General features: G+C 41.0%; 1 protein-coding gene and 1 long non-coding RNA gene across 6 annotated transcripts; one reads left to right on the forward strand and one right to left on the reverse strand.

Annotated features, from left to right (window-relative positions):
• Positions 1-645: 645 nt before the first annotated feature.
• LOC106578911 (carcinoembryonic antigen-related cell adhesion molecule 1) lies at positions 646-25,549 on the reverse strand. 5 transcript variants are annotated; one of them, XM_045700593.1, is made up of 11 exons: positions 25,359-25,549; positions 13,331-13,422; positions 11,212-11,302; positions 10,107-10,430; positions 4,821-5,090; positions 4,306-4,560; positions 3,814-3,934; positions 3,535-3,563; positions 3,105-3,265; positions 1,112-1,144; positions 646-959 (listed from the first exon to the last, which is right to left on the reverse strand). In XM_045700593.1, the coding sequence occupies exons 3-11, from the start codon at positions 11,255-11,257 to the stop codon at positions 954-956; spliced, it is 1,245 nt and encodes a 414-aa protein (XP_045556549.1). In that variant the 5' UTR covers positions 11,258-11,302; positions 13,331-13,422; positions 25,359-25,549; the 3' UTR covers positions 646-953. The 5 variants fall into 5 exon arrangements, with proteins under 5 accessions (XP_045556549.1, XP_045556553.1, XP_045556559.1 ...); XM_045700597.1 differs by lacking the exon at positions 25,359-25,549 and adding an exon at positions 15,313-15,370; XM_045700603.1 differs by lacking the exons at positions 13,331-13,422; positions 25,359-25,549 and having other exon boundaries at positions 646-956; positions 11,212-11,754.
• Positions 20,603-22,611, forward strand: LOC106578725 (uncharacterized). The gene is made up of 3 exons (XR_006760293.1): positions 20,603-21,557; positions 21,795-21,892; positions 22,316-22,611. It is a non-coding gene; the product is annotated as an uncharacterized lncRNA (long non-coding RNA).
• Positions 25,550-25,791: the final 242 nt, after the last annotated feature.

Raw genomic sequence — 25,791 nt, forward strand, 5'->3', positions numbered from 1 at the left:
ACATGAGGTGATGATGGTGTGTGAATGGCACGACAACGGGCCTCCAGGATCTCGTCATGCATTCAAATTGCCATCGATAAAATGTAATTGTGTTCATTGTCCGTAGCTTATGCCAGGCCATACCATAACCCCACCGCCACCATGGGCATCAGCAAAACGCTCGCCCACACAATGCCATACAACCGGGATTCATCCGTGAAGAGCGCACTTCTCCAGTGTGCCAGTGGCCATCGAAGGTGAGCATTTGCCCACTGAAGTCAGTTATGACACCTAACTGCAGTCAGGTCTGTAGGTCTGTGGCAATGTGTTGTGTGATAAAGCTGCACATTTTAGAGTGGCCTTTTATTGTCCCCAGCACAAGGTGCACCTGTGTAATTATCATGCTGTTTAATCAGCTTCCTGATATGCCGCACCTGTCAGGTGGATTGGTTATCTTAACAATGAGAAATGCTCACTAAAGTAAACATATTTGTGCACAATATATGAGATAAATCTTTTTTTTGTGTGTACAGACAATTTCTGGGATCTTTTATTTAAGCTTATGAAACATTGTACCATCACTTTACATGTTACTTTTATATTTTTGTTCAGTATATATCTTATAAACTGGTAATCACTGGTCTGACACAAAGAACAACAGAGTAGTAGGAAAATAGCAGGCAATATTTATTAGTCATTCTGTTTTTACATCATTTAAATAATTTGTATTTATTTAACTGGCATTAATTATGCTCTAATTTATAAAATTACAGTACAGTAATGCGTTATCTACTTTCATTAACAAGGTTTTCTTTTCAATGTTAATAAATGACACAATAAAGCAGACAAACATAGCATAAATGTATTATGTACGTTACATTTCAGATCCACACTGGGTGTTATCATGCAGGTTTTCTTTGTGTTGATTGTGGAACTGGAGAATGGTGGTTGAATGGAGATCTCTTCCTGACCTCTTACTGCTAGTAGGAAAGTAAGGGAGAAAAGAAAGGAACATTAACTTCCATTTATCAGCTATAATACGGCATGAATACCATTTAACATATAACACATAAATCAGTTGTTTTTACAGTATTACAGTCACATGGTGACATGTGGTCTAGAACAAACTTACCATTATCCTAGTATCATAGGTACTCTTGAAGTCCTGCAATTCATAATTTGGGATAAAAGCAGAAGTAAACAACTGCAGAACATAGAAGGCAACAGCCACACCAACAGTTGCCATGACAAAATACATAACCTCAAAGTCCTAAACAAACTTTTACAGCGATCATGTGTTAGTGAATAACATGAAAGGGATCGAGACTGAATAGTAGTCATTAAGTCAAAACGAAACTCTTCTCCAGACCATTTCCGGAGACCTTCTCCCTTACCTCACCTCGCTCATCAACTCATCCTTGACCGCTGGCTACGTCCCTTCCGTCTTCAAGAGAGCGAGAGTTGCACCCCTTCTCAAAAAACCTACACTCGATCCTTCCGATGTCAACAACTACAGACAAGTATCCCTTCTTTCTTTTCTTTCCAAAACTCTTGAACGTGCCGTCCTTGGCCAGCTCTCCTGCTATCTCGCTCAGAATGACCTTCTCGATCCAAATCAGTCAGGTTTCAAGGCTGGTCATTCAACCGAGACTGCTCTTCTCTGTGTCACGGAGGCTCTCCGCACTGCTAAAGCTAACTCTCTCTCCTCTGCTCTCATCCTTCTAGACCTATCTGCTGCCTTTGATACTGTGAACCATCAGATCCTCCTCTCCACCCTCTCCGAGTTGGGTATCTCCGGCGCGGCTCACTCTTGGATTGCGTTCTACCTGACAGGTCGCTCCTACCAGGTGGCGTGGCGAGAATCCGTCTCCGCACCACGTGCTCTCACCACTGGTGTCCCCCAGGGCTCAGTTCTAGGCCCTCTCCTATTCTCGCTATACACCAAGTCACTTGTCTCTGTCATATCCTCACATGGTCTCTCCTATCATTGCTACGCATACAACACACAATTAATCTTCTCCTTTCCCCCTTCTGATAACCAGGTGGCGAATCGCATCTCTGCATGTCTGGCAGACATATCAGTGTGGATGACGGATCACCACCTCAAGCTGAACCTCGGCAAGACGGAACTGCTCTTCCTCCCGGGGAAGGACTGCCCTTTCCATGATCTCGCCATCACGGTGGACAACTCCATTGTGTCCTCCTCCCAGAGTGCTAAGAGCCTCGGTGTGACCCTGGACAACACCCTGTCGTTCTCCGCTAACATCAAGGCGGTGACCCGATCCTGTAGGTTCATGCTATACAACATTCGCAGAGTACGACCCTGCCTCACACAGGAAGCGGCGCAGGTCCTAATCCAGGCACTTGTCATCTCCCGTCTGGATTACTGCAACTCCCTGTTGGCAGGGCTCCCTGCCTGTGCCATTAAACCCCTACAACTCATCCAGAACGCCGCAGCCCATCTGGTGTTCAACCTTCCCAAGTTCTCTCACGCCACCCCGCTCCTCCGCACACTCCACTGGCTTCCAGTTGAAGCTCGCATCTGCTACAAGACCATGATGCTTGCCTACGGAGCTGTGAGGGGAACGGCACCTCCGTACCTTCAGGCTCTGATCAGGCCCTACACCCAAACAAGGGCACTGCGTTCATCCACCTCTGGCCTGCTGGCCCCCCTACCTCTGCGGAAGCACAGTTCCCGCTCAGCCCAGTCAAAACTGTTCGCTGCCCTGGCACCCCAATGGTGGAACAAGCTCCCTCACGACGCCAGGACAGCGGAGTCAATCACCACCTTCCGTAGACACCTGAAACCCCACCTCTTTAAGGAATACCTGGAATAGGATATAGTAATCCTTCTAACCCCCCCTCCCAAAAAAAAAAATATATAGATGTACTTCTGTAAAGTGGTTGTTCCACTGGATATCATAAGGTGAATGCGCCAATTTGTAAGTCGCTCTGGATAAGAGCGTCTGCTAAATGACGTAAATGTAAATGTAAATAATTGGCAAACAGTCTTGCATACAGTATTTTCAACACTGTACATTCTGTTAAGCAAAGTAATCTTGTTTATTACAGTAAGACTGTAGTAGAATACAGATGTGCACAGACACATCCCATGTTTTACTTACTGTCAGGGGTAGAGGTGGAGATTGATTTTGTTGTGTGTTGTCACGCACAGGTGATGGGTTCTCATACACAGGTGATGTGTTCTCAGGTGATGGGTTCTCATACACAGGTGATGGGTTCTCATACACAGGTGATGGGTTCTCATATACATGTTGTTGCGAGCCTTTAAGAGATACACAAATAGAGGTGGTTGTATAGTTGCTGTTATCTTGTCTGCATTTGTCTGCATAAGCATTGTTACAGTATTAGGCATCGTCATAGAGGTGTTGTACTATATCATGTAATTTGTATGAATCCATTTCATTTCTTTGTGGAAACTGTACATTTCTCTGGATGAGAGTGACTGCTAAATGACAATTTTAATGTAAATGGATAAAACAAATGTTTGAAAACATGATTCATTATAAGATTGGAGATAAAGCATATGCTTACCTCCTCGATGCATTGGCTCAACATTGCTTCTATATGCAACAATAAATAAACATTACAAGGTATGAGAACATGATATTACAGTGCTTTTAACAGTTTATAGTGAAGTTATAAGATAAGAACATAATATTACAATGTTTTTAAAAGTTTATGGTGCTTTTGAAATATACCCAAGCCCTTTTTTCTGACCAGTTTAGATCAATGTGAAAACAGAGCCCATATTGTCTATTGCCGGCAGTGATAGAAAATACACTTGTTTGAATGAAACGTTTCTTAACTCACCCATTTTTCTTGATGAAATAGACTGCAACACTAACTGCCACTTCCACAACCAGCAACACTATTATCACAATCCCAGTGATGACAACAACAGACAGTCCGTCTGGAGTTAGAGAGCCCTCCGCTGCAGAGACCAGAGAGACAACCATACAGAGATGAGAGAAAGGCTACACACAGTGAACAAGCAGTACTGCACATTACAGTGCATCTAGGTGACAATTACAACACAACAAACACAACAAAAGGCACTATTTAAAAACAAGTTTGGAATGCAAAACTTCATACGTATAACTTTTCTTCTACTAGCACTGACTTTTCTGATAATTACTTTGAGAAAAATTGTACTTACTATGACTGAGATATTTGGTTGTCCCACATAGCTACCTTAATGCATTAACTGTAAGTATCTCTGGATAAGAGGGTATGCTAAATGACTAGATGTAACTTATCTACTTACTATGTTCATATTGTCTTTAAAACTTCTACTAACTTTACCTTTTACTGACAGTTTATGGACCACAGATGTTTTGTTTCCAGTGACATCATTTGTTGCTGTACAGGAGTACTCCCCACTGTCAGAGTATTCATCCTTCTCTTTAGTGAACTCAGGTGAATGTCCTGGTATCTCTGTCTCATTGTGCATCCAGGTGTAACTAGCAGGCGGGTTGGAGTCAGCAGAGCAGGTCAATGTAAACTTCTGTCCTACTTCTATTTCATTTGGAACCCTGATTTCCATACCATCAGGTCCATCTGTAACACAGAGATCACCAGTTAGTCATAGCTACAAGTTCATTAGTTTGTAATCAGTGTGACGGTGGAGTCATAATGGTTGGTGTAAAGTGTGTGTTCAGTCATTGTTATATTCTTTTCACGTGCATCTGTTGATGGTACAGTTGCTACATTTATCTGGTACATTTATCAAATCAAATCAAATGTTATTGGCATGTGTATGCGACCAACAAAATTTGATTTGATTTGATTTATCCCCAGGCTTATAGGGAAGTACTTACAGATTACATTCACAGTGTCACTGGCATTTTCAGAGCTGACATGGTTGCTGACTCTACACAGGTATTCACCACTGTCTGTTCTCTTCTTTATGGACAGCACTCTCTTATCCTCAGATAAGATGATATTGTCACCAGAAGACACAGGATGACCATCCTTCATCCACTCTCTGGTGATGTTGAAGCCAGCTGCATCACAGGTTAAAGTGACAGAGCCCCCCTCGATGATTGGTGGGTTTGGGGTAATTGTGATAGAAGCACCAGATACTGTTTCTGTGAAGTTAATACAAGATGAGATAATACTAATTATTGTGGTTTGTTAAAAAAGAAAAGGAGAAACAAGTTAGTTTTATGTTCATGTTACACAGTGGTAGAAAAAGTACCCAACTGTCAAACTTGAGTAAAAGTAAAAATACCTTAATCGAAAATTACTCAAGTAAAAGTGAGTCACAGTAAAATACTACTTCAGTAAAAGTCTAAAAGTATTTGGTTTTAAATATACTTAAGTATCAAAAGTAGATGTAATTGCTGAAATATACTAAAAAAAAGTAAAAGTACATCATTTCACCGTCCTGATATTAAGCAAACCAGACAGCACGATTTTGTTGTCATTTTAATTTACGGGTAGCCAGGGACACACTCCAATACTCAAACATATTTACAAACAAAGCATTTGTGTTTAATGAGTCTGCCAGATCAGAGGCAATAGGGATGACTAGGGATGTTCTCTTGATAAGTGCTGCTAAGCATTGGAAATGTAACGCCTACTTTTGGGTGTCAGGGAAAATGTAGGGAATAAAAAGTACATTACTTTCTTTAGGAATGTAGTGGAGTAAAATTAAAAGTTCTCAAAAATGTAAATAGTAAAGTACAGATACCCCCCAAAAACTGGCTAAGTAGTACTTTAAAGTATTGGTACTTAAAAAATGTACACCACTGGTGTGACATTACCATGGACAGGCGCAGAGCTCATCAGCATAGACGGGGCAGTGCGCTCTCAAAGGGTCTGTCATGCCAAATAATGTCTCCCGGCCAAATAGTGTCCCCCTCTACGTCACAATGGGATTCGCTAAACTATTAGCGTCCGTTGTTATATCAACGGTGGGATGACCTAATGATTAGAATTTTTGAAATCATTACATTCTAAATTACATTCTTTTCATCATTGCTATGCAAACAAGGCTGATTTTCGTGACAATTTCGCTGTTTAAACAAGTTTGGTTTAGCTAATAAAATGAAACAATTAATTCAAACTACTTTTGGGTACCTTGTTAACATTACAACATGAAATCCATGTCTTAAACATTGCTACATTTCAGAAATGGCAAAGAAAACGTGTAATCTGCTTGACACATTAAAGTTACTTACCTTACAGATCACAAAGTCAGCTAATTTCCACTCCATTCATATGCAAATCCATTTGATTCTTACACTGGCTTGTCTGGCTGTCATGTTTTTATTTTAACCTGCCCTTCCCTTGTCTACACTGAAATAATATAATTTCACTAGTCCTCTATTAGGATTTTCTTTTCTGGCATAGCACATTAGTACACCCTTGTGGTTCAATATATTGTAGGTCCTAGGCTACAACAAAGAATAATGTGGAACAAATAAATACCATCAAAGGATACCTTACAATTTACAATAATGAACACCTTGTGAAACATGAAATCCAACCTGAAGTTCTAGCAACAGCCCAGCAACAGAAGCTAGAACTGATCGAATCCCATCAATGACGTAGAGGGGGAAACTATTTGGCAAGGGGACACTATTTGGCATGACAGGTCCTTAGCAAATCTTTTAAAATTAATAGCTGATATGCCCCATCATAAAAGAAAATTAGGCTGTTAGTAGGTTATTTTATCATCTAACTTATTCATAACTTGCGTTACTGCAAACCGCATACAGAGCCTAGTTTGAGCAAAGCGAGAGCTCGCAGCTCATTGATCATGTGTTCTTATAATCCCAGTCATTGTGCAACATTTCTACATACAATCGCGTGTGAAAACCGTTTTACATCATATCCTATTTTGACGCATGTTTAACCTTGCTTCGAAGTAGCCTATAGCCAAAATTTGACCATAGAAATGTTTAGGGAATAATTTTATAACTATACCTCATATATCATTGAAACCAGCATTTCTCTCTTGTGCTATACATTTTTATATCAACTTTATTTCATTGTCCAGAAGCCAAAGTCACAATCCTACACTATTAGAAAAAAGGGTTCCAAAAGGGTTCAATGGCTGTCCCCATAGGAGAACCCTTTTTGGTTCCAGGTAGAACCCATTTTGATTCAAGGTAGAACCCTTTTGGGTTCCATGTAGAACCTTCTGTGGAAAGGTTTCTACATGGAACCCAAAAGGGTTCTAACTGGAACCAAAAATGGTTCTTCAAAGGGTTCTCCTTTGGGGACAGCCGAAGAACCCTATTAGGTTTTAGATAGCCACTTTTTTTATAAGTCATATTAGCAACCAATTCTAGTTGTTGCATCTTTAGATTTCCACTCATTCTAAGTTTCTAACAGATATTTGTACCTGTCACATGAAACCACTGGGATCAGCTGCCCTTTAGAACAGTGTTTTCCCGCTAATTGCATGTTGAAAAATGATGTAGCCTAATACATTGCTTGCTATATTACAGTAGCTGAATGTTCAAAAATGGCCTAAAGTCTCTTGGTTGTGAAACAATGTAGTGGTGCTGTATGAAGTAGACTATTAGTAGTTTGTTAGTTTAACACTACTAATAGTCTACTTCATACAGCACCAATACAACATTAGAATAATTTTCCAGGTAATAATTAGACAATAATATTAAATGAAAACAGATTGTTTAGCCAAGCCTTTTCAATGTTCATATTTATTTTTTTCAATCATTATTAGTACTTTTAAACTAACAAACGTACTAAATAAATGAATAATCATTTTGAAGACCCTGGTCCCTCCCAGCAGCAGACAGCAGCCCTGGCAGTTGCCAGTCCCAGGCCAGGGGGCCCCTCAAGGGGGTAGAGTGACAGACAGCTAGTTGTACATTGCTTTATAAAATAAGCAACACCAGCTCAGACCAATTCCAGGATCTAATGAAATAGTTTTACAGTTGAAGTTGGAAATTTACATACACCTTAGACAAATACATTTAAACTCAGTTTTTCAGAATTCCTGACATTTAATCATAGTAAAAATTCCCTCTCTTAGATCAGCTATGATCATCACTTTATTTTAAGAATGTGAAATGTCAGAATAATAGTAGTGAGAATGATTTATTTCAGATTTTATTTCTTTCATCACATTCCCAGTGGGTCAGAAGTTTACATACACTCAATTAGTATTTTGTAGCATTGCCTTTAAATTGTTTAACTTGGGTCAAACGTTTCGGGTAGCCTTCCACAAGCTTCCCACAATAAGTTGGGTGAATTTTGTCCCATTCCTCCTGACAGAGCTGGTGTAACTGAGTCAGGTTTGTAGGCCTCCCTGCTCGCACTGGCTTTTTCAGTTCTGCCCACAAATTTACTATAGGATTGAGGTCAGGGCTTTGTGATGGCCAATCCAATACCTTGACTTTGTTGTCCTTAAGCCATTTTAACACAACTTTGGAAGTATGCTTGGGGTCATTGTCCATTTGGAAGACCCATTTGCGACCAAGCTTCAACATCCTGACTGATGTCTTGAGATGTTGCTTCAATATATCCACATAATTTCCCTTCCTCATGACGCCATCTATTTTGTGAAGTGCACCAGTCCCTCCTGCAGCAAAGCACCCCCACAACATGATGCTGCCACCCCCGTCCTTCACGGTTGGGATGGTGTTCTGTGGCTTGCAAGCCTCCCCCTTTTTCCTCCAAACATAACGATGGCCATTATGGCCAAACAGTTCTAATTTTGTTTCATCAGACCAGAAGACATTTCTCCAAAAAGTACGATCTTTGCCCCCATGTGCAGTTGCAAACCTTGGTCTATATTTTTTATGGCGGTTTTGGAGCAGTGGCTTCTTCCTTGTTGAGTGGCCTTTCAGGTTATGTTGATATAGGACTCGTTTTACTGTGGATATAGATAGTTTTGTACCCGTTTCCTCTAGCATCTTCACAAGGTCCTTTGCTGTTGTTCTGGGATTGATTTGTACTTTTTGCACCAAAGTATGTTCATGTCTAGGAGACAGAACGTGTCTCCTTCCTGAGCGGTATGATGGCTGCATCGTCCTTTGTTGTTTATACTTGCGTGCTATTGTTTGTACAGATGAACGTGGTACCTTCAGTTGTTTGGAAATTGCTCCCAAGGATGAACCGGACTTGTGGAGGTCTCCATTTTTTTTCTGAGGTTTTGGCTGATTTCTTTTGATTTTCCCATGATGCCAAGCAAAGAGGCACTGAGTTTGAAGGTAGGCCTTGAAATACACCCACAGGTACACCTCCAATTGACTCAAATTATGTCAATAAGCCTATCAGAAGCTTCTAAAGCCATGACATCATTTTCTGGAATTTTCCAAGCTGTTTAAAGGCATAGTCAACTTAGTGTATGTAGACCTCTGACCCACTGGAATTTGTTACAGTGAATTGTAAGTGAAATAATCTGTCTGTAAACAATTGTTGGAAAAATGACTTGTGTCTTGCACAAAGTAGATGTCCTAACCGACTTGCCAATACTGTAGTTTGTTAATTAACAAGAAATTTGTGGAGTGGTTAAAAAACGAGTTTTAATGACTCCAACCTAAGTGTATGTAAACTTCCGACTTCAACTGTATATATTGGGATGTTTTACAGTGTCAAAAATGTTTTTTCTTTGGTTTTTGGTACATCATTGTTGAAAAGTTTTTTAATTGTTATTTATTTATTTATTTCTCCAGGATCAGGGGGCCCCTAGGTGTGTGGTCCCTGGGGTGATCACCAGGGTTGGGGTAAATTCAATTTCAGTTCCTGTAAATTCAGGAAGTACACTTAATTTCCAATTCCAATTATCTTCTATGGTTTTCAATTAGTAAAAATTGAAATTTGAATTGGAGTTTGCTTAACTTTTTGAATTGACTGGAATTTAATTGGAATTGAAACCCACGCTGGTCGTACCCATGGCCCTCACACTAGCTCTGCTTCTGACCATGGATCATGTTTGTAGTAGAGTGTCAAGAGATATCCATCAAATAAATTGCACCATCAAAAGACTAGAGTAACTGCATTTCAACAAGCACATTCAGTTTTTTGTTTTGTATTGTTTTTATGTATGGAAGTACATTCAATTCACAGTTGACAACTCAACTTTAACATTAAGTGACATCTTTTGGAACTCAGGAGGTACTCACCATAGACATTCAGTGAAGTATTTGACAAATACATCAAATCAGACACTCTTAGGATCACTCTGTATTCTCCATTGTCAGCAATGGTCAGTTTCAAGAGCTCCAGAGATCCAGTGCTATTGTCCAGACTGATCCTGCCAACATATCCCTCTCCGGTCACAGGACCTTCAGAACTGAGAAAGTCAACAATGATGACAGGGGGGTCACCAAAAGTCCAGACGATTGCACTAAGTGTGGTTGGATTGATGGTGGTTTTGAAAAACACATTTCCTCCCAATGTTCCATTCACAGGTCCAGGTGGAAGCACTTCTAGACCAGCACAATATACTGAGGAAACATTAACAGGGCTTGATTATCATGTCTCCAAAACAAACAAAAAACACTGTAACCAGACAGTTTTTATGAGTTCTTATGCACTTTTATTTAACTAGGTAAGTCAGTTAAGAACAAATTCTTATTTACAATAACAGCCTAGGAACAGTGCCTTGTTCAGGGGCAGAACAACAGATTTTTACCTTGTCAGCTCAGGGATTCGATCTAGCAACCTTTTGGATACTGGCCTAAGGCTCTAACCACTAGGCTACCTGCCGCCCCCAAAATTAATTATAACATAATTATTTTATCAAGACAATTTTGGAAGTCACTGTGGAAGCCATTGTGCCTAGTAGAATGACTATCTTTTGTGCAAGCAAATATTAAGCAGCATTTGTCACCAACTGAAAGGGATAGTTCACCCAAATTACAAAATGACATATTGATTTCTTTACCATGCAAGCCATCTATGGACAAGATCTGACACCAATCCGTTAAACATTTAATTAAATGTGTATGGCCTTAGAGAGGGGCATGAACATCATTGAAACTACGTCTATGAATATTGACAAAGAACCTGCTATTGATTGAAGAACCATTCCTACTGTCACGGGAACAGAGAATAATGTATTACATTAACACAGAAATCATGGTCCTACATTTTCAGAAGGATCAAAAAGGGTTTAGAAATTATAACGTGTTTCACCCCTTGGATTTAAAATTGTCCCTTGTCGGTGCTTTTAGGGCTAACCTATATGTGGCTGTATTTTATTGAGTGCAGCAGATAAGGTCTCACCTGAGAGTATTGCCATGGTAAGAAAGACGACTACAGATGCCACCATCTCTTCTGATGTAACAAATGTCTGTGATTCAGACTACTTCTGTACCTAGAAATAAGTATTGCATAAGAGACAGGGCTTCAATAAAAGTGGTCTACAGTAACATCAAAACCTGATATGAGGAAGGAATATTGAGATAAAGGGTTTTGATGAGTTATATCGCTGCATGAAGGAACAAATGACCAAACTCCACTTTCAGAATACTACAATCCACCTCCACTAAGACTAATAAGGAAGCTTTGTGGGGTTTTACATTCACTGAGCCTGTTGCCCTCTATTGTTTTGCAGGCTTTGACTGATAAAGATAGTAGACTTTGGTCTTTAGGTATTTTCTGATAATAGATTATATATTATATATAATATACTCCTTCTCAAACACTGACATCACTGTAGGATCACTTAGAACCAACACCCAGCTTTGTAGGAATGTTAGTTGAGGTAATATGTACATCTAGGTAGAGTTATTAAAGTGACTATGCATAGACGATAACAACAGAGAGTAGCAGCGGTGTAAAAGAGGGGGAGTGGGGGGGGAGGGGCAATGCAACTAGTCTGGGTAGCCATTTGATTAGGTGTTCAGGAGTCGTACGGCCTGGGGGTAGAAGCTATTTAGAAGCCTCTGGACCTATACTTGGTGCTCCGGTACCGCTTGCCGTGCGGTAGCAAAGAGAACAGTCTATCACTAGGGTGGCTGGAGTCTTTGACAATTTTTAGGGCCTTCCTCTGACACCGCCTGGTATAGAGGTCCTGGATGGCAGGAAGCTTGGCCCCAGTGACGTATTGAGCCATTCACACAACGCTCTGTAGTGCCTTGCAGTCGGAGGCCGAGCAGTTGCCATACCAGGCAGTGATGCAACCAGTCAGGATGCTCTCGATGGTGCAGCTGTAGAACCTTTTGAAGATCTGAGGACCCATGCCAAATCTTTTCAGTCTCCTGAGGGGGAATAGGTTTTGTCGTGCCCTCTTCACGACTGTCACGACTGTCTAGACTAACAGGGATGTAAAACAAATGTGTACACAAAATTTGAAAGAAATACATTTTTTATGCAAATAGAACATTTCTGTGATCTTTTATTTCAGCTCATGAAACATGGGACCAACACCTTACATGTTGCATTTATATATTTTTGTTGAGTATACATGGTTTAGTTTAGTTTATTAGGATCCCCATTAGCTACTGCACATGCATAGCCATTAAAGCTTATTACTGCATGTCATAAAAACAAAGCTAACCAAATTAATTTAGCTAAGTCGACCTGGTAGGCCCATAACCTGCATAAACATGCAATAACCTGATGCTAGTCTATTGTTAAACCTTTGCAGCAGAAGGTTCATTTAAAAGATCAGCGTTACCTAGAACTTAGCCAGGTCAACATTGGAAAACAAAAAAACGGACAACAAATATGAACAATGATAATCAGAATTACGACTAACTTACCAGAAAAAAGTACGATTAGACTCTTGAATGACGATTAGTACAGTTAAATACTAAACATGCCGGCATGGTGACTGGCTTTGTAAAATAAAACAAAAATTAGCACAAAGTTAAGTGTGAGCAAATTCCCTATCTAGTCTAGTTATCATCAAACCATGGTATTTGAATATGTATTCAATGTGTCACACCCTGATCTGTTTTTCACCTGTCCTTGTGATTGTCTCCACCCCCCTCAAGGTGTCGCCCATCTTCCCCATTATCCCCTGTGTATATATACCTGCTTTCTCTGTTTGTCCGTTGCCAGTTTGTCTTGTTTTGTCAAGTCAACCAGCGTTTTTTCAGCTCCTGCTTTTCCCCAGTCTCTCATTTTCTTGCCCCCCTGGTTTTGACCCTTGCCTGTCCTGTCTCTGAGCCCGCCTGCCCGACTACTCTGCCTGTCCTGACCCCACCTGCCGTCCTGTACCTTTGCCCCACCACTGGATTACCAACCTCTGCCTGACCTGACCCTGAGCCTGCCTGACGTCCTGTACCTTTGCCCCTCTACTCTGGATTATCGACCCCTGCCTGCCTTGACCTGTCGTTACCGGCCCCTGTTGCTATAATAAACATTGTTACTTCGACAGTCTGCATCTGGGTCTTACCTTGGTTCCTGATACAATGATAATTGTAGCCTCGTAGTCTGCCGGCCCGTGATTGGTCTGTGTCAGTGATTGGTCTGTGTCAGCACGTGGTCCTGTGTGATGACAAATATAGTCATCAGAATGGATCACAATTTAATTAAATATCTTGATTTGAACTTTAAAATAATTCAGCGCGGGGATCGAATTTGATAATAATAAAGTAATTTTAGAGCCCAAAACGGCCTTCCAAAAAGTTGTTTGGCCGTCTGACAATCGTGATTTACATAGTCTTTCTGGGGAAGACCGTGGCTTTTGTCATCGCTAGGATGCTACGCAGTAGCCAACCTGCAGAGCTCGTGACTGCGCTCCAGACCAGACACTGGGGGCCTGGGTTGGACACATTACAGCTAAATGGCCCCTGGTCATACCGGGTCACTTTGACTATGGTGAGAGTGCTGTTGCCATCACCAAGCTGAACTCCATCAATGGCTGTGACCTCAGAGCTGCCATTCAGCCAGCGGTAAGTCAAGGAGGAGCCAGAGGAGGAGCAGGACAGACTGCCAGAGCTGTCAACGAAGTTATAGAGGTAGAAATAGGGTTCGCGGATACTAATTTATGGATGGAGTGGATCCAATATACAGCAAGGTCTATGGCTAAGAAAGAAGGTTATGCCTGTGGAGCAGCCAAACCCCGATTAACGACTACACCATTCCCACTTGATGCAACTAATTCACCTAGAGGGGTAGCGTGTATGGTAAATCTTTTCATGAAAGCAGGAAAGCCTGACAATGATAGCTGTACTGATCTACATTATTTGTATCCCCATGTGCCTAGTAGATCTAGGTTTCCCCCCTTCGTAGTGGCAGGAGGAGGCAATTACGGTTTGGCCCGGTACAATACTCATGGGAGAGACTTGGGGGAGGTGGCCAGATGTAACAGGACTGAAAATGTCACTACTGATGAGACTATGAGGGATCTGACAGGGTGGTTGAGATCCGAGGACTTCAGTAAGATTGAGAAGCCAAGAGCTGATGTTTGGTGGTTGTGTGGGGGAGTGAAACTGTGGCCGAATTTACCTATGAATTGGACAGGTATTTGAGCATTGGTACAGTTAGGCTTGCCCTTCACCCTTATTCAACACAAAGACCTAGAGCAAGGCAGAAGAGAGAGGAGGAGTGCTCCGTCAGGGTCCTTCGACGATAGAGTATACATTGATAGTATTGGGGTTCCACGAGGGGTGCCATATGAATTTAAAGCAAGAAACCAAATATTAGCAGGGTTAGAGTCAAGCATTTTCTGGTGCTCCACCTTAAATAAGAATGTGGATTGGATAAATTATATCTATTCATAATCAACAGCGCTTCATCAACTATAGTAGTGATGCGATAAAAGGATTAGCAGAACAGACGGAGGCAGCTAGTTTGATGGCTTGGCAGAATAGAATAGCATTGGATATATTACTGGCTGAGAAGGGTGGTGTGTGTGTGTGATATTCGGATCAATGTGCTGTACTTTCATCCCAAATCACACAGCTCCAGATGGATCAGTGACCAAGGCCCTGGCTGGTTTAACCACATTGGCAAATGAATTAGCAGAGAACTCTGGGGTGGAGACTTCCCTGACAGGGTGGTTCGATAGTATGTTTGGGAAATGGAAAAATGTTGGAATCACTGTGTTGTGGGCTGTTTTCACCTGTATGAGTGTGTTATTGTTGAGTGGTTGTTGATTGATTCCCTGTGTGAGAGGTTTGATTAATAGGACTCTGGAGAGATCGATGACGCAACAGATGGTGAGATATGGACCGATCCCAAGTTCAGAACAGTGGGACGACAAATATCAAATCAAATCAAATGTTTTTATATAGCCCTTCTTACATCAGCTGATATCTCAAAGTTCTGTACAGAAACCCAGCCTAAAACCCCAAACAGCAAGCAATGCAGGTGTAGAAGCACGGTGGCTAGGAAAAACTCCCTATAAAGGCCAAAACCAAGGAAGAAACCTACAGAAGAACCAGGCTATGAGGGGTGGCCAGTCCTCTTCTGGATGTGCTGGGTGGAGATTATAACAGAACATGGCCAAGATGTTCAAATGTTCATAAATGACCAGCATGGTCAAATAATAATAATCACAGTAGTTGTCGAGGGTGCAACAAGTCAGCACCTCAAGAGTAAATGTCAGTTGGCTTTTCATAGCCGATCATTGAGAGTATCTCTACCGCTCCTGCTGTCTCTAGAGAGTTGAAAACAGCAGGTCTGGGACAGGTAGCACGTCCGGTGAACAGGTCAGGGTTCCATAGCCGCAGGCAGAACAGTTGAAACTGGAGCAGCAGCACGGCCAGGTGGACTGGGGACAGCAAGGAGTCATCATGTCAGGTAGTCCTGAGGCATGGTCCTAGGGCTCAGGTCCTCCGAGAGAGAGAGAAAGAAAGAAAGAAAGAAAGAAAGAAAGAAAGAAAGAAAGAAAGAAAGAAAGAAAGAAAGAAAGAAAGAAAGAAAGAAAGAAAGAAAGAAAGGAGAGAATTAGAGAGAGCATACTTAAATTCACACAGGACACTGGATAAGACAGGAGAAATACTCCAGATATAACAGACTGACCCTAGCGCCCCGACATAAACTACTGCAGCATAAATACTGGAGGCTGAGACAGGACGGGTCAGGAGACACTGTGGACCCATCCGATGATACCCCCGGACAGGGCCAAACAGGAAGGATATAATCAAACCCACTTTGCCAAAGCACAGCCCCTAAACCACTAGAGGGATATCCTCAACCACCAACTTACCATCCTGAGACAAGGCCGAGTATAGCCCACAAAGATCTCCGCCACGGCACAACCCAAGGGGGGCCGCCAACCCAGACAGGAAGACCACATCAGTGACTCAACCCACTCAAGTGACGCACCCCTCCTAGGGACGTCATGGAAGAACACCAATAAGCCAGTGACTCAGCCCCTGTAATAGGGTTAGAGGCAGAGAATCCCAGTGGAGAGAGGGGAACTGGCCAGGCAGAGACAGCAAGGGCGGTTCGTTGCTTCAGAGCCTTTCCGTTCACCTTCACCCTCCTGGGCCAGACTACACTCAATCATAGGACCCACTGAAGAGATGAGTCTTCAGTAAAGACTTAAAGGTTGAGACCGAGTCTGCATCTCTCACATGGGTAGGCAGACCATTCCATAAAAATGGAGCTCTATAGGAGAAAGCCCTGCCTCCAGCTGTTTGCTTAGAAATTCTAGGGACAATTAGGAGGCCTGCGTCTTGTGACAGTAGCATACGTGTAGGTATGTACGGCAGGACCAAATCTGAACGATAGGTAGGAGCAAGCCCATGTAATGCTTTGTAGGTTAGCAGTAAAACATTGAAATCAGCCCTTGCTTTAACAGGAAGCCAGTGAAGGGAGGCTAGCACTGGAGTAATATGATAAAAAATGTTGGTTCTAGTCAGGATTCTAGCAGCCGTATTTAGCACTAACTGAAGTTTATTTAGTGCTTTATCCGGGTAGCCGGAAAGTAGAGCATTGCAGTAGTCCAACCTAGAAGTAACAAAAGCATGGATTAATTTTTCTGCGTCATTTTTGGACAGAAAGTTTCTGATTTTTGCAATGTTACGTAGACGGAAAAAAGCTGCCCTTGAAACAGTCTTGATATGTTCTTCAAAAGAGAGATCAGGGTCCAGAGCAATGCCGAGGTCCTTCACAGTTTTATTTGAGACGACTGTACAACCATCAAGATTAATTGTCAGATTTAACAGAAGATCTCTTTGTTTCTTGGGACCTAGAACAAGCATCTCTGTTTTGTCTGAGTTTAAAAGTAGAAAGTTTGCAGCCATCTACTTCCTTATGTCTGAAACACAGGCTTCTAGCGAGGGCAATTTTGGGGCTTCCCTATGTTTCATTGAAATGTACAGCTGTGTGTCATCCGCATAGCAGTGAAATTTAACATTATGTTTTCGAATGACATCCCCAAGAGGTAAAATATATAGTGAAAACAATAGTGGTCCTAAAACGGAACCTTGAGGAACACCGACATTTACAGTTGATTTGTCAGTGGACAAACCATTCACAGAGACACACTGATATCTTTCCGACAGATAAGATCTAAACCAGGCCAGAACTTGTCCGTGTAGACCAATTTGTGTTTCCAATCTCTCCAAAAGAATGTGGTGATCGATGGTATCAAAAGCAGCACTAAGATCTAGGAGCACGAGGACAGATGCAGAGCCTCGGTCTGACATCATTAAAAGGTAATTTACCACCTTCACAAGTGCAGTCTCAGTGCTATGATTGGGTCTAAAACCAGACTGAAGTGTTTCGTATACATTGTTTGTCTTCAGGAAGGCAGTGAGTTGCTGCGCAACAGCTTTTTCAAAATGTTTTGAGAGGAGTGGAAGATTCGATATAGGCCGATTGTTTTTTATATTTTCTGGGTCAAGTTTTGGCTTTTTCAAGAGAGGCTTTATTACTGCCACTTTTAGTGAGTTTGGTACACATCCGGTGGATAGAGAGCCGTTTATTATGTTCAACATAGGAGGGCCAAGCACAGGAAGCAGCTCTTTCAGTAGTTTAGTTGGAATAGGGTCCAGTATGCAGCTTGAAGGTTTAGAGGCCATGATTATTTTCATCATTGTGTCAAGAGATATAGTACTAAAACACTTTAGTGTCTCCCTTGATCCTAGGTCCTGGCAGAGTTGTGCAGACTCAGGACAACGGAGCTTTGGAGGAATACACAGATTTAAAGAGGAGTCCGTAATTTGCTTTCTAATGATCATGATCTTTTCCTCAAAGAAGTTCAATTATGAATTTATTGAATTTATTACTGCTGAAGTGAAAGCCATCCTCTCTTGGGGAATGCTGCTTTTTAGTTAGCTTTGCGACAGTATCAAATTTATTTTTCGTATTGTTCTTATTTTCCTCAATTAACCTCTTACATCTAGACGTTCCGCTAGCGGAACACCTGCTCCAATATCCAATGATGGGCGAAATACAAATTCCTCTAAAATCGAAAACTTCAATTTTTCAAACATATGACTATTTTACAGCATTTTAAAGACAAGACTCTCGTTAATCTAACCACACTGTCCGATTTCAAAAAGGCTTTACAGCGAAAGCAAAACATTAGATTATGTCAGCAGAGTACCCAGCCAGAAATAATCAGACTACCCATTTTTCAAGCTAGCATATAATGTCACAAAAAACAAAACCACAGCTAAATGCAGCACTAACCTTTGATGATCTTCATCAGATGACAACCCTAGGACATTATGTTATACAATGCATGCATGTTTTGTTCAATCAAGTTCATATTTATATCAAAAAACAGCTTTTTTACATTAGCATGTGACGTTCAGAACTAGCATACCCCCCGCAAACCTCCGGTGAATTTACTAAATTACTCACGATAAACGTTCACAAAAAACATAACAATTATTTTAAGAATTATAGATACAGAACTCCTCTATGCACTCGATATGTCCGATTTTAAAATAGCTTTTCGGTGAAAGCACATTTACAATATTCTCAGTAGATAGCCCAGCCATCACGGCTAGCCATTTAGACACCGACCAAGTTTAGCCCTGACCAAAATCAGATTTACTATTAGAAAAGTTTGATTACCTTTGATGTTCTTCGTCAGAATGCACTCCCAGGACTGCTACTTCAATAACAAATGTTGGTTTGGTCCAAAATAATCCATAGTTATGTCCAACAGCGGCGTTTTGTTTGTGCGTTCTAGACACTATCCGAATGGTAAATAAGGGTCGTGCGCGTGGCGCATTTCGTGACAAAAGATTTCTAAATATTTCATTACCGTACTTCGAAGCATGTCAACCGCTGTTTAAAATCAATTTTTATGCCATTTTTCTAGTAAAAAAGCGATAATATTCCGACCGAGAATCTGCGTTTAGGTAAACAGACGAAAGAAAACAAAGCATGGGGTCGACGCGGGCACGAGCCTGAGTCTCACAGTACTGTAACCAGTACTGCAGCCAGAGCCTGCAAAGCCACGATTCAGCTTTTTGCCACCTTCTGAGAGCCCATGGGAGCCATAGGAAGTGTCACGTAACAGCAGAGATCCTCTGTAATGGATAGAGATAATCAAGAAGGGCAAGAAATTGTCAGACAGGGCACTTCCTGCATGGAATCTTCTCAGGTTTTGGCCTGCCAAATGAGTTCTGTTATACTCACAGACACCATTCAAACAGTTTTAGAAACTTTCGAGTGTTTTCTATCCAGAGCTAATAATTATATGCATATTCTAGTTTCTGGGCAGGAGTAATAATCAGATTAAATCGGGTACGTTTTTTATCCGGCTGTGAAAATACTGCCCCCTAGCCATAACAGGTTAAGCTAAAGTGTACTGTTAGCTAGCTAGCTAACATTAGCTGGCTGGCTCCCTAGCTGACGTTATTATTCGTATCCCAGAGCCATTTGCTTTTCTAGTTAGAGCTTAATGTTAGCTAGCTAACATTGAACCTGGTTGGTTAGCTCCCAGCATATTCATGCAGGGTAGTTAAGACATGATTTGGCACTGTGTTCGTTGTTTAACTAGTTAACGCTAGCTGGCTGGCTTGTTAGCTAACGTTACGTGACGTGTGTGATCTTACACGTTGTTTACCTAGCTAGGTTCATTGTTTATCTAGCCAGCTAGCTACATGGCTTAAGCTAAACTGTACAACACCCGTTAAATATGGCCAGTGTCAATAAACATCTGAAAAAAAGCAAATTGTTGCCAGCAGAGCTGGTTAGGCTGTTTTCATGTTATCCATAGGTAAACAAATCATTGGCCAGACGTCAAGTGTGTGCTCTGAACGCTCCGAGAGTGAAACAAGATGGGTGGGGCTAAAGCTTAAGAGTGTGTGAACGATGCTGAATGGGTGACGACAAAGAAGAGCTCTTCACTAGATACCAAAACATTCAAAGGCCATTTTCTTAAAAGTGAGTTTACAAGTTTATCAACTTTCAAAGAAGTAAATGATATACCATTTTGTAGCTCTGAGTCTCTACTTTTATCCAATGTAAAAAACAATTTCATATTTTGCTACATAAGACCAAATCCAGGTGTTGAGTCACATATACAGTATCATTAGGCAATACTGTATGTTCCATCACATGTCAAGGCTTTTGATTTTTGATAGAATTTTAGTTTTCTTACTACAAAATGTTCATACCATTAAAGCCCAATGTTGCATTTTTGCAACGTTTCCAGAAATCTGTTCTACAAACTTCAAATTCACAAAAATATTATTTGCATAATCAGAGGCCCATTACAAGTATTTCTGAAGGGGAATACATTATTTTCCTCATTTGGATCTATGCTTGGGTCTCACAGGGTTAACACAGTAACCATGTTGTATCTTACTGTACTTAGCTCCTAAGTTAATAATTAGCAAAAAAAACAACATCAAAATCTGTCTGATTAAGCTAGAGTTATGTTTTTTAGCATGGGCTGTGTCTTCCGCATCTGCGGTGGCAGAGCTACAGTGGTGTTTGTTAGACCATGAGACATCCCGAAAATCGGTCTTCTCACGAAAACGTCTGCAGAGTTTGAATGGATCGGGCTAGAACAAGCTTCATGGTACTCGTCTGAAGGCGGGACCTGCTGATGTGCCAACTTCTGTCTGTAGCGTCCGAACGGTTTGGGCTACAAACTCATATGACCCCACCATATAAAGCTGAGCTCTTCTGCATGGCACAGCTCCTGAAGTGCTCATTTCAGCTATGTTAATTAAAGATGTGTGCAAATACAGCTAAACACTATACTGCGTGGTATTGGATCAGTCAACTAAGCAAATAGGAAGTAGTTATTCTGTTTTTAACACACAAAGCCAGTCTCCAATGTGGTGATAATTGCCACTGCAACACATTTTATGGAGTTTAACAGTACATTTAATCCGTGCTGCCCTCAAACCAAAGCACCCAGACTGTTTTTATTTATAGTGTGTTTTCAACTTGTCAATTTTAAATACTTTTTTAAGTTTTTAATTTTCTAATAACAGTTTGAATTGAGGTGTGTTCCGCCTCATTCATTCACATACAAGTAGTCATTTTTACTTTTGCGGACCAATACATTTTTTTGACATTTCTGACCCGGACAAAATTCCCCAAAACACTTCTCAAATGTTTGTGCAGTTCAAGTCTGCAGACATTTGCTCATCTGCCGTCCTACATGTCCATATTTTACGTCTGTTGCCTGCATCGCAATCAAAGTTGATTTCGTTACCAATAATAACTTTGGAAATGTGTGCGTTTCTATCAAAGTAAGTGCCTTATTACGTTCTAATAGTTTCTGCATGTCGTGTTATGTCGTTTCTACTGTAGCATAATGTTTTTGTGTATATTCCTTATAACCGTGGACACGCGATGTAACGTTACTCATTTCATAACATTTATGGTGTTATACTCAATGCTTAGGTAGCTAGCTACATTATTCTATTAGCTCTGGAAAACAATGCTAATTGCGTCAGGGAAGTATTAGCATGTGTTGTATTTTGAAGCTACCCTGGCCTTATGACTCCCAAGTGGCACTACGTCTCAGTGCTAGAGGCGTCACTACAGGCACCCATCTTCAAATCCAGACTGTGTTTCTATCAAAGTAAGTGTCTTATTACGTTATAATAGTTTGTGTGTCGTGTTATACCGTTTCTACTGTAGCTCACTGTGTGTATGGAGCACAATATATTTGTGTATATTCCTTATAACCATGGACACGCGAGGTAACGTTACTCATGTTACTCACCTTTTATGGTGTTATATTCAATCGTGCTTATGTAGCTAGTTACATTCTTCTATTATCTCTGTAAAACAATGCTAAATGTGTCAGACGTATTGGCATGTTGTATTTTGAAGCTACCTTGGAAAAATTCAAAAATATCTTATACCACTTGGTCATTTTCTGAGTGCATTCCACAAAGCTGTTTATCATGTCAGCCTTATCCACTGCCCCCATTTTGAGGTTATAGTCAAGCACGCAGTCTGGTTTGATGTTTCTCTGTCTGGTTTGTTTCTCTCCCGTCAGGTGGTCCACCTTCCCTGTGGCCGACATGGTTGCTGTATGGACAGTGGAGAGGACATGGACGTCTCGTTTGTCATGGCACTTTACTGCCAGCTGTTAACACTTCTTATTTTGTATAACGGGTCATTTAGGATGGCAGTACCGTTGTTGATGAAATGCAGTCATAGCAGCAGAACTAGAAAGCAGTCTTGGGAAAAGAGGGTGGCAAAGAAGTGAGTTGCAGACATAGGATCTCTGCTCCAGTATTCTCTTAGGGAGTTCTTCTTTATTATCCCCAATGAGAAGGACTGTCACCAGGAATGCATACATTTCACTAATTGTGGTTCTCTCCCCCCACTCCTGGCTCTCTTTTCTCCTGTAGCTCCAAGGCATAGCGATTGGTCTCTACTATGTCTCCCACCAACTCCTCTGTCAGAAACAACTTGAAGCACTCTGCCTCAGATGGAAATGGCAAGGGGCGTTGCACTCCAGACTGGGACTCATCAACACAAACAGCAGTGAAATGCTGGCAGCCTTCCAGCTACCACAGAACTCCTGTACTTCATCCACTATCGGTCTGCCTCCACCACCACCAGCATCTTCAAAGGGAACTGGGACTTTGTCAGTGGACAAGGGGTCCTCAGACAAGGGGTCCTCTGTCACTGTCAGAATCTGATTCCTGACTTTCAGACTCAGACTCATTGTCAGAATTTCTTTAAATCTCCAGAATTTCTGCATTTCTGAGTTGTCTCCTTATGAAAGACATTGCTAATGCTACAGCTTAGCTCATTAGCTACATACATAAACAACAACACTGAGTGGCTCAGAGTGGGAGTGAGAGGTTACCGTGATTGACTGCCTGCACGCACCGTTTGTATCAATAAATCATTATCAGAAAATGTTTTGTGTGGTATTATTGATATATTTACTATTTTATTCACGTTTTTCAATTACCAGTGATAAATCATGCATTCCAATTTTGGCATAGATTGTAATGGGCACATAGTATGTGTGTAAAATAATGTTTTGAAGGTTGTACTGATTATGATGAGCTAAGCTAATTCCAGCTATGCGTGTGGAGCCATGTTTGTTGACATACAATGCATTCTGGGTTTCACTTGATCATCTGTTGGACCAAAGATGCTATAACAAAATGAGGTGAGTAAGGGTTCACTCATTTTTTGAGAACTTCAGGAAGTGAATGTGGGATGTGAACGATGGGAGACGACACACCCCTTCAACATGCATACTATAAACAGACCAAACTAATATTGTCTTCTCTTATTATCTTTGGTTTCTGTGAGGTAAAAAAGCATGGCTGCGCGTTGAAACTAATTGACGGATTTATTTCGATTTCTATGGTGAGCTCACACATGATGTGATTAATTATATATAGTAATTGCTATTAGCTAATTCATAGTGTAGTTTATGTCAGCCGAGAGTTAGAAAGTATGACCACTTGTGTTGCGTCGATCTTTCCTCAGTTAGCGCTAGGACAAATGTAGCCTACATTTTTCCGGTTAGGATGATTGTGTTATGCTATAGATACTTCTGTGAATATCTGAACATTGCATCCAAAAATAAACTGCACACATTCTGGACAATGCATCCAAAAATAAACTGCTCACATTCTGGACATAACTTTGTAAGGACTGTATTTGTGTAAATAGTTTCTGAAAAAAGTGTGGCCAGCGCAAATGCTGATTGTTGCGTCATTCGAAACTGGCCATTCTAAACGAGCGGTCTAAATGAGTGTTCTAATCACACGGGGTGTGATCGTACGCTTCAGGGACCACTGTAGAACGATCACACCCGTGCGATGGTACGTGTGAAAGGGTTAAGGGCACGGTGATGATAGTTTGTAGAGTGATTACCTTTACGGTCCATTGAGGTACTTAACACTGTGTTATAGTCTCCTACCATAATGATTAGATCATTTGTTGCCTGTAAGTTCAATAAATTGGTATAAATGTTTTCGAAGAAGTGTGGATCATCCTGATTTGGACCATATAGATTAATGAGCCAAATCTATTTTTTGTCCACTTTCATATTCAAAAGAATCCACCTATTAATATCATCACACTCTTTGAGTTCCTTTGTCCATGACAGAAAATTATTTCACCACCCCGTTCCTTTTTCCACGCAACTTCATCTAAGGATGTAGAGTGAGTTTCCTGTAAACAGTATATGTTATATTCCTTTTCTTTTAGCCATGTAAAGACTGATATTTTTTTTATAATCTGCCAAACCGTTACAATTATAACTAGCTATACTTACTTCACCCCTTACCATAACTAGATACTATTCTCAGGCTAAATTGACCATAATTAGTGCTTGTTAAGTTACTGCCACCAGAGGTATATTGAAGGTCTTAACTAGAGCTTTCAAATGTCTGATATTTAGAATTCAAGAAATAGGTTCTAGCAATATTTTGATTTTTTCCCTTGCCTGTTTGCCTGTGAGCCAGTGCCACAGATGTTAGAAAATTGAGACAAATGATCTGTGTAACAAATCTGAGTAGGTTGACGTGTATGATATTGGATATGATATAATGAGAGTGTGTATGATGTCTGTATAAGAGTAAGACTATAATGTGTGATGTCCAAATAAATAATAACTCTGCCAATTTGCATGTTTGAGTGTCTATGTGTGTATTGAAAAACACATCCCAGCATTTCCATAGCAATTGACGTTTCACATGATCATGAAAGAGACCTTGCATTACTCTAGAGACGGCTTCACTACAGTAGAAATGTATTCCGTACAATATGTTATTATTCCCCAATGCCCCTATTTTGATATCTTCCCTTTGCTTGTTGTACACATATATAAACTTGTAGACAAATACATAAAAAAGATAGACAAACAAACACATCAAATTATAAAACAGTTCTCGACAATAGAAAGAGAGGGAGAGAAGAGAAGAGAAAGAGAGAGTGAGAGAAGAGAGCGAGATCAGGTGTGTGTGTGTATGTATAAGTCCGTATGTGTAAGCAAGCATGTAGTTGAGTATGTGTGTGTTCATATCCACTTCATAATGTTCAGATATTTTAAACAGTCCCCATACCTTCTTTTTTTCGTAACCGGAAGTCCCTGTAGAATTTAGTACAGCCACGGTGTTATGGAGCTGTCTCGGAATAGCTGTCCATCTATAAAGAGTTTGTCCACAATGATAAAGGCATGCCTACCATCCATCCTTTGTTGTCTTTGTACTGGATACAGTCTCTTACGACGTTCGTTTATCTCCTTTGGAAATTGGTCACTGAGACCGAATTTGGTCCCTTTAAGCCCCCTTCCTCTGCTTTTGATCAGCTCCTTTTGTTGGTAGTGTTCAAATGTTGCGATGATCGGTCGGGGACCCTTGGTCTTGTCGCTCCGAGCTCCAAGTCTGTGTACTCGGTGGAAAGCCATCTTGTTTACAGTCTCTATAGGAAGTTTCAATGCGGATTTCATGAATTCTCTGATCGCGCCTTCTGGATTATTGGATGCGTCCTCAGGAA

The sequence above is a fragment of the Salmo salar genome, chromosome ssa02 (genome assembly GCF_905237065.1).
Source record: "Salmo salar chromosome ssa02, Ssal_v3.1, whole genome shotgun sequence".
In the NCBI taxonomy this organism is placed as follows: Eukaryota; Metazoa; Chordata; class Actinopteri; order Salmoniformes; family Salmonidae; genus Salmo; species Salmo salar.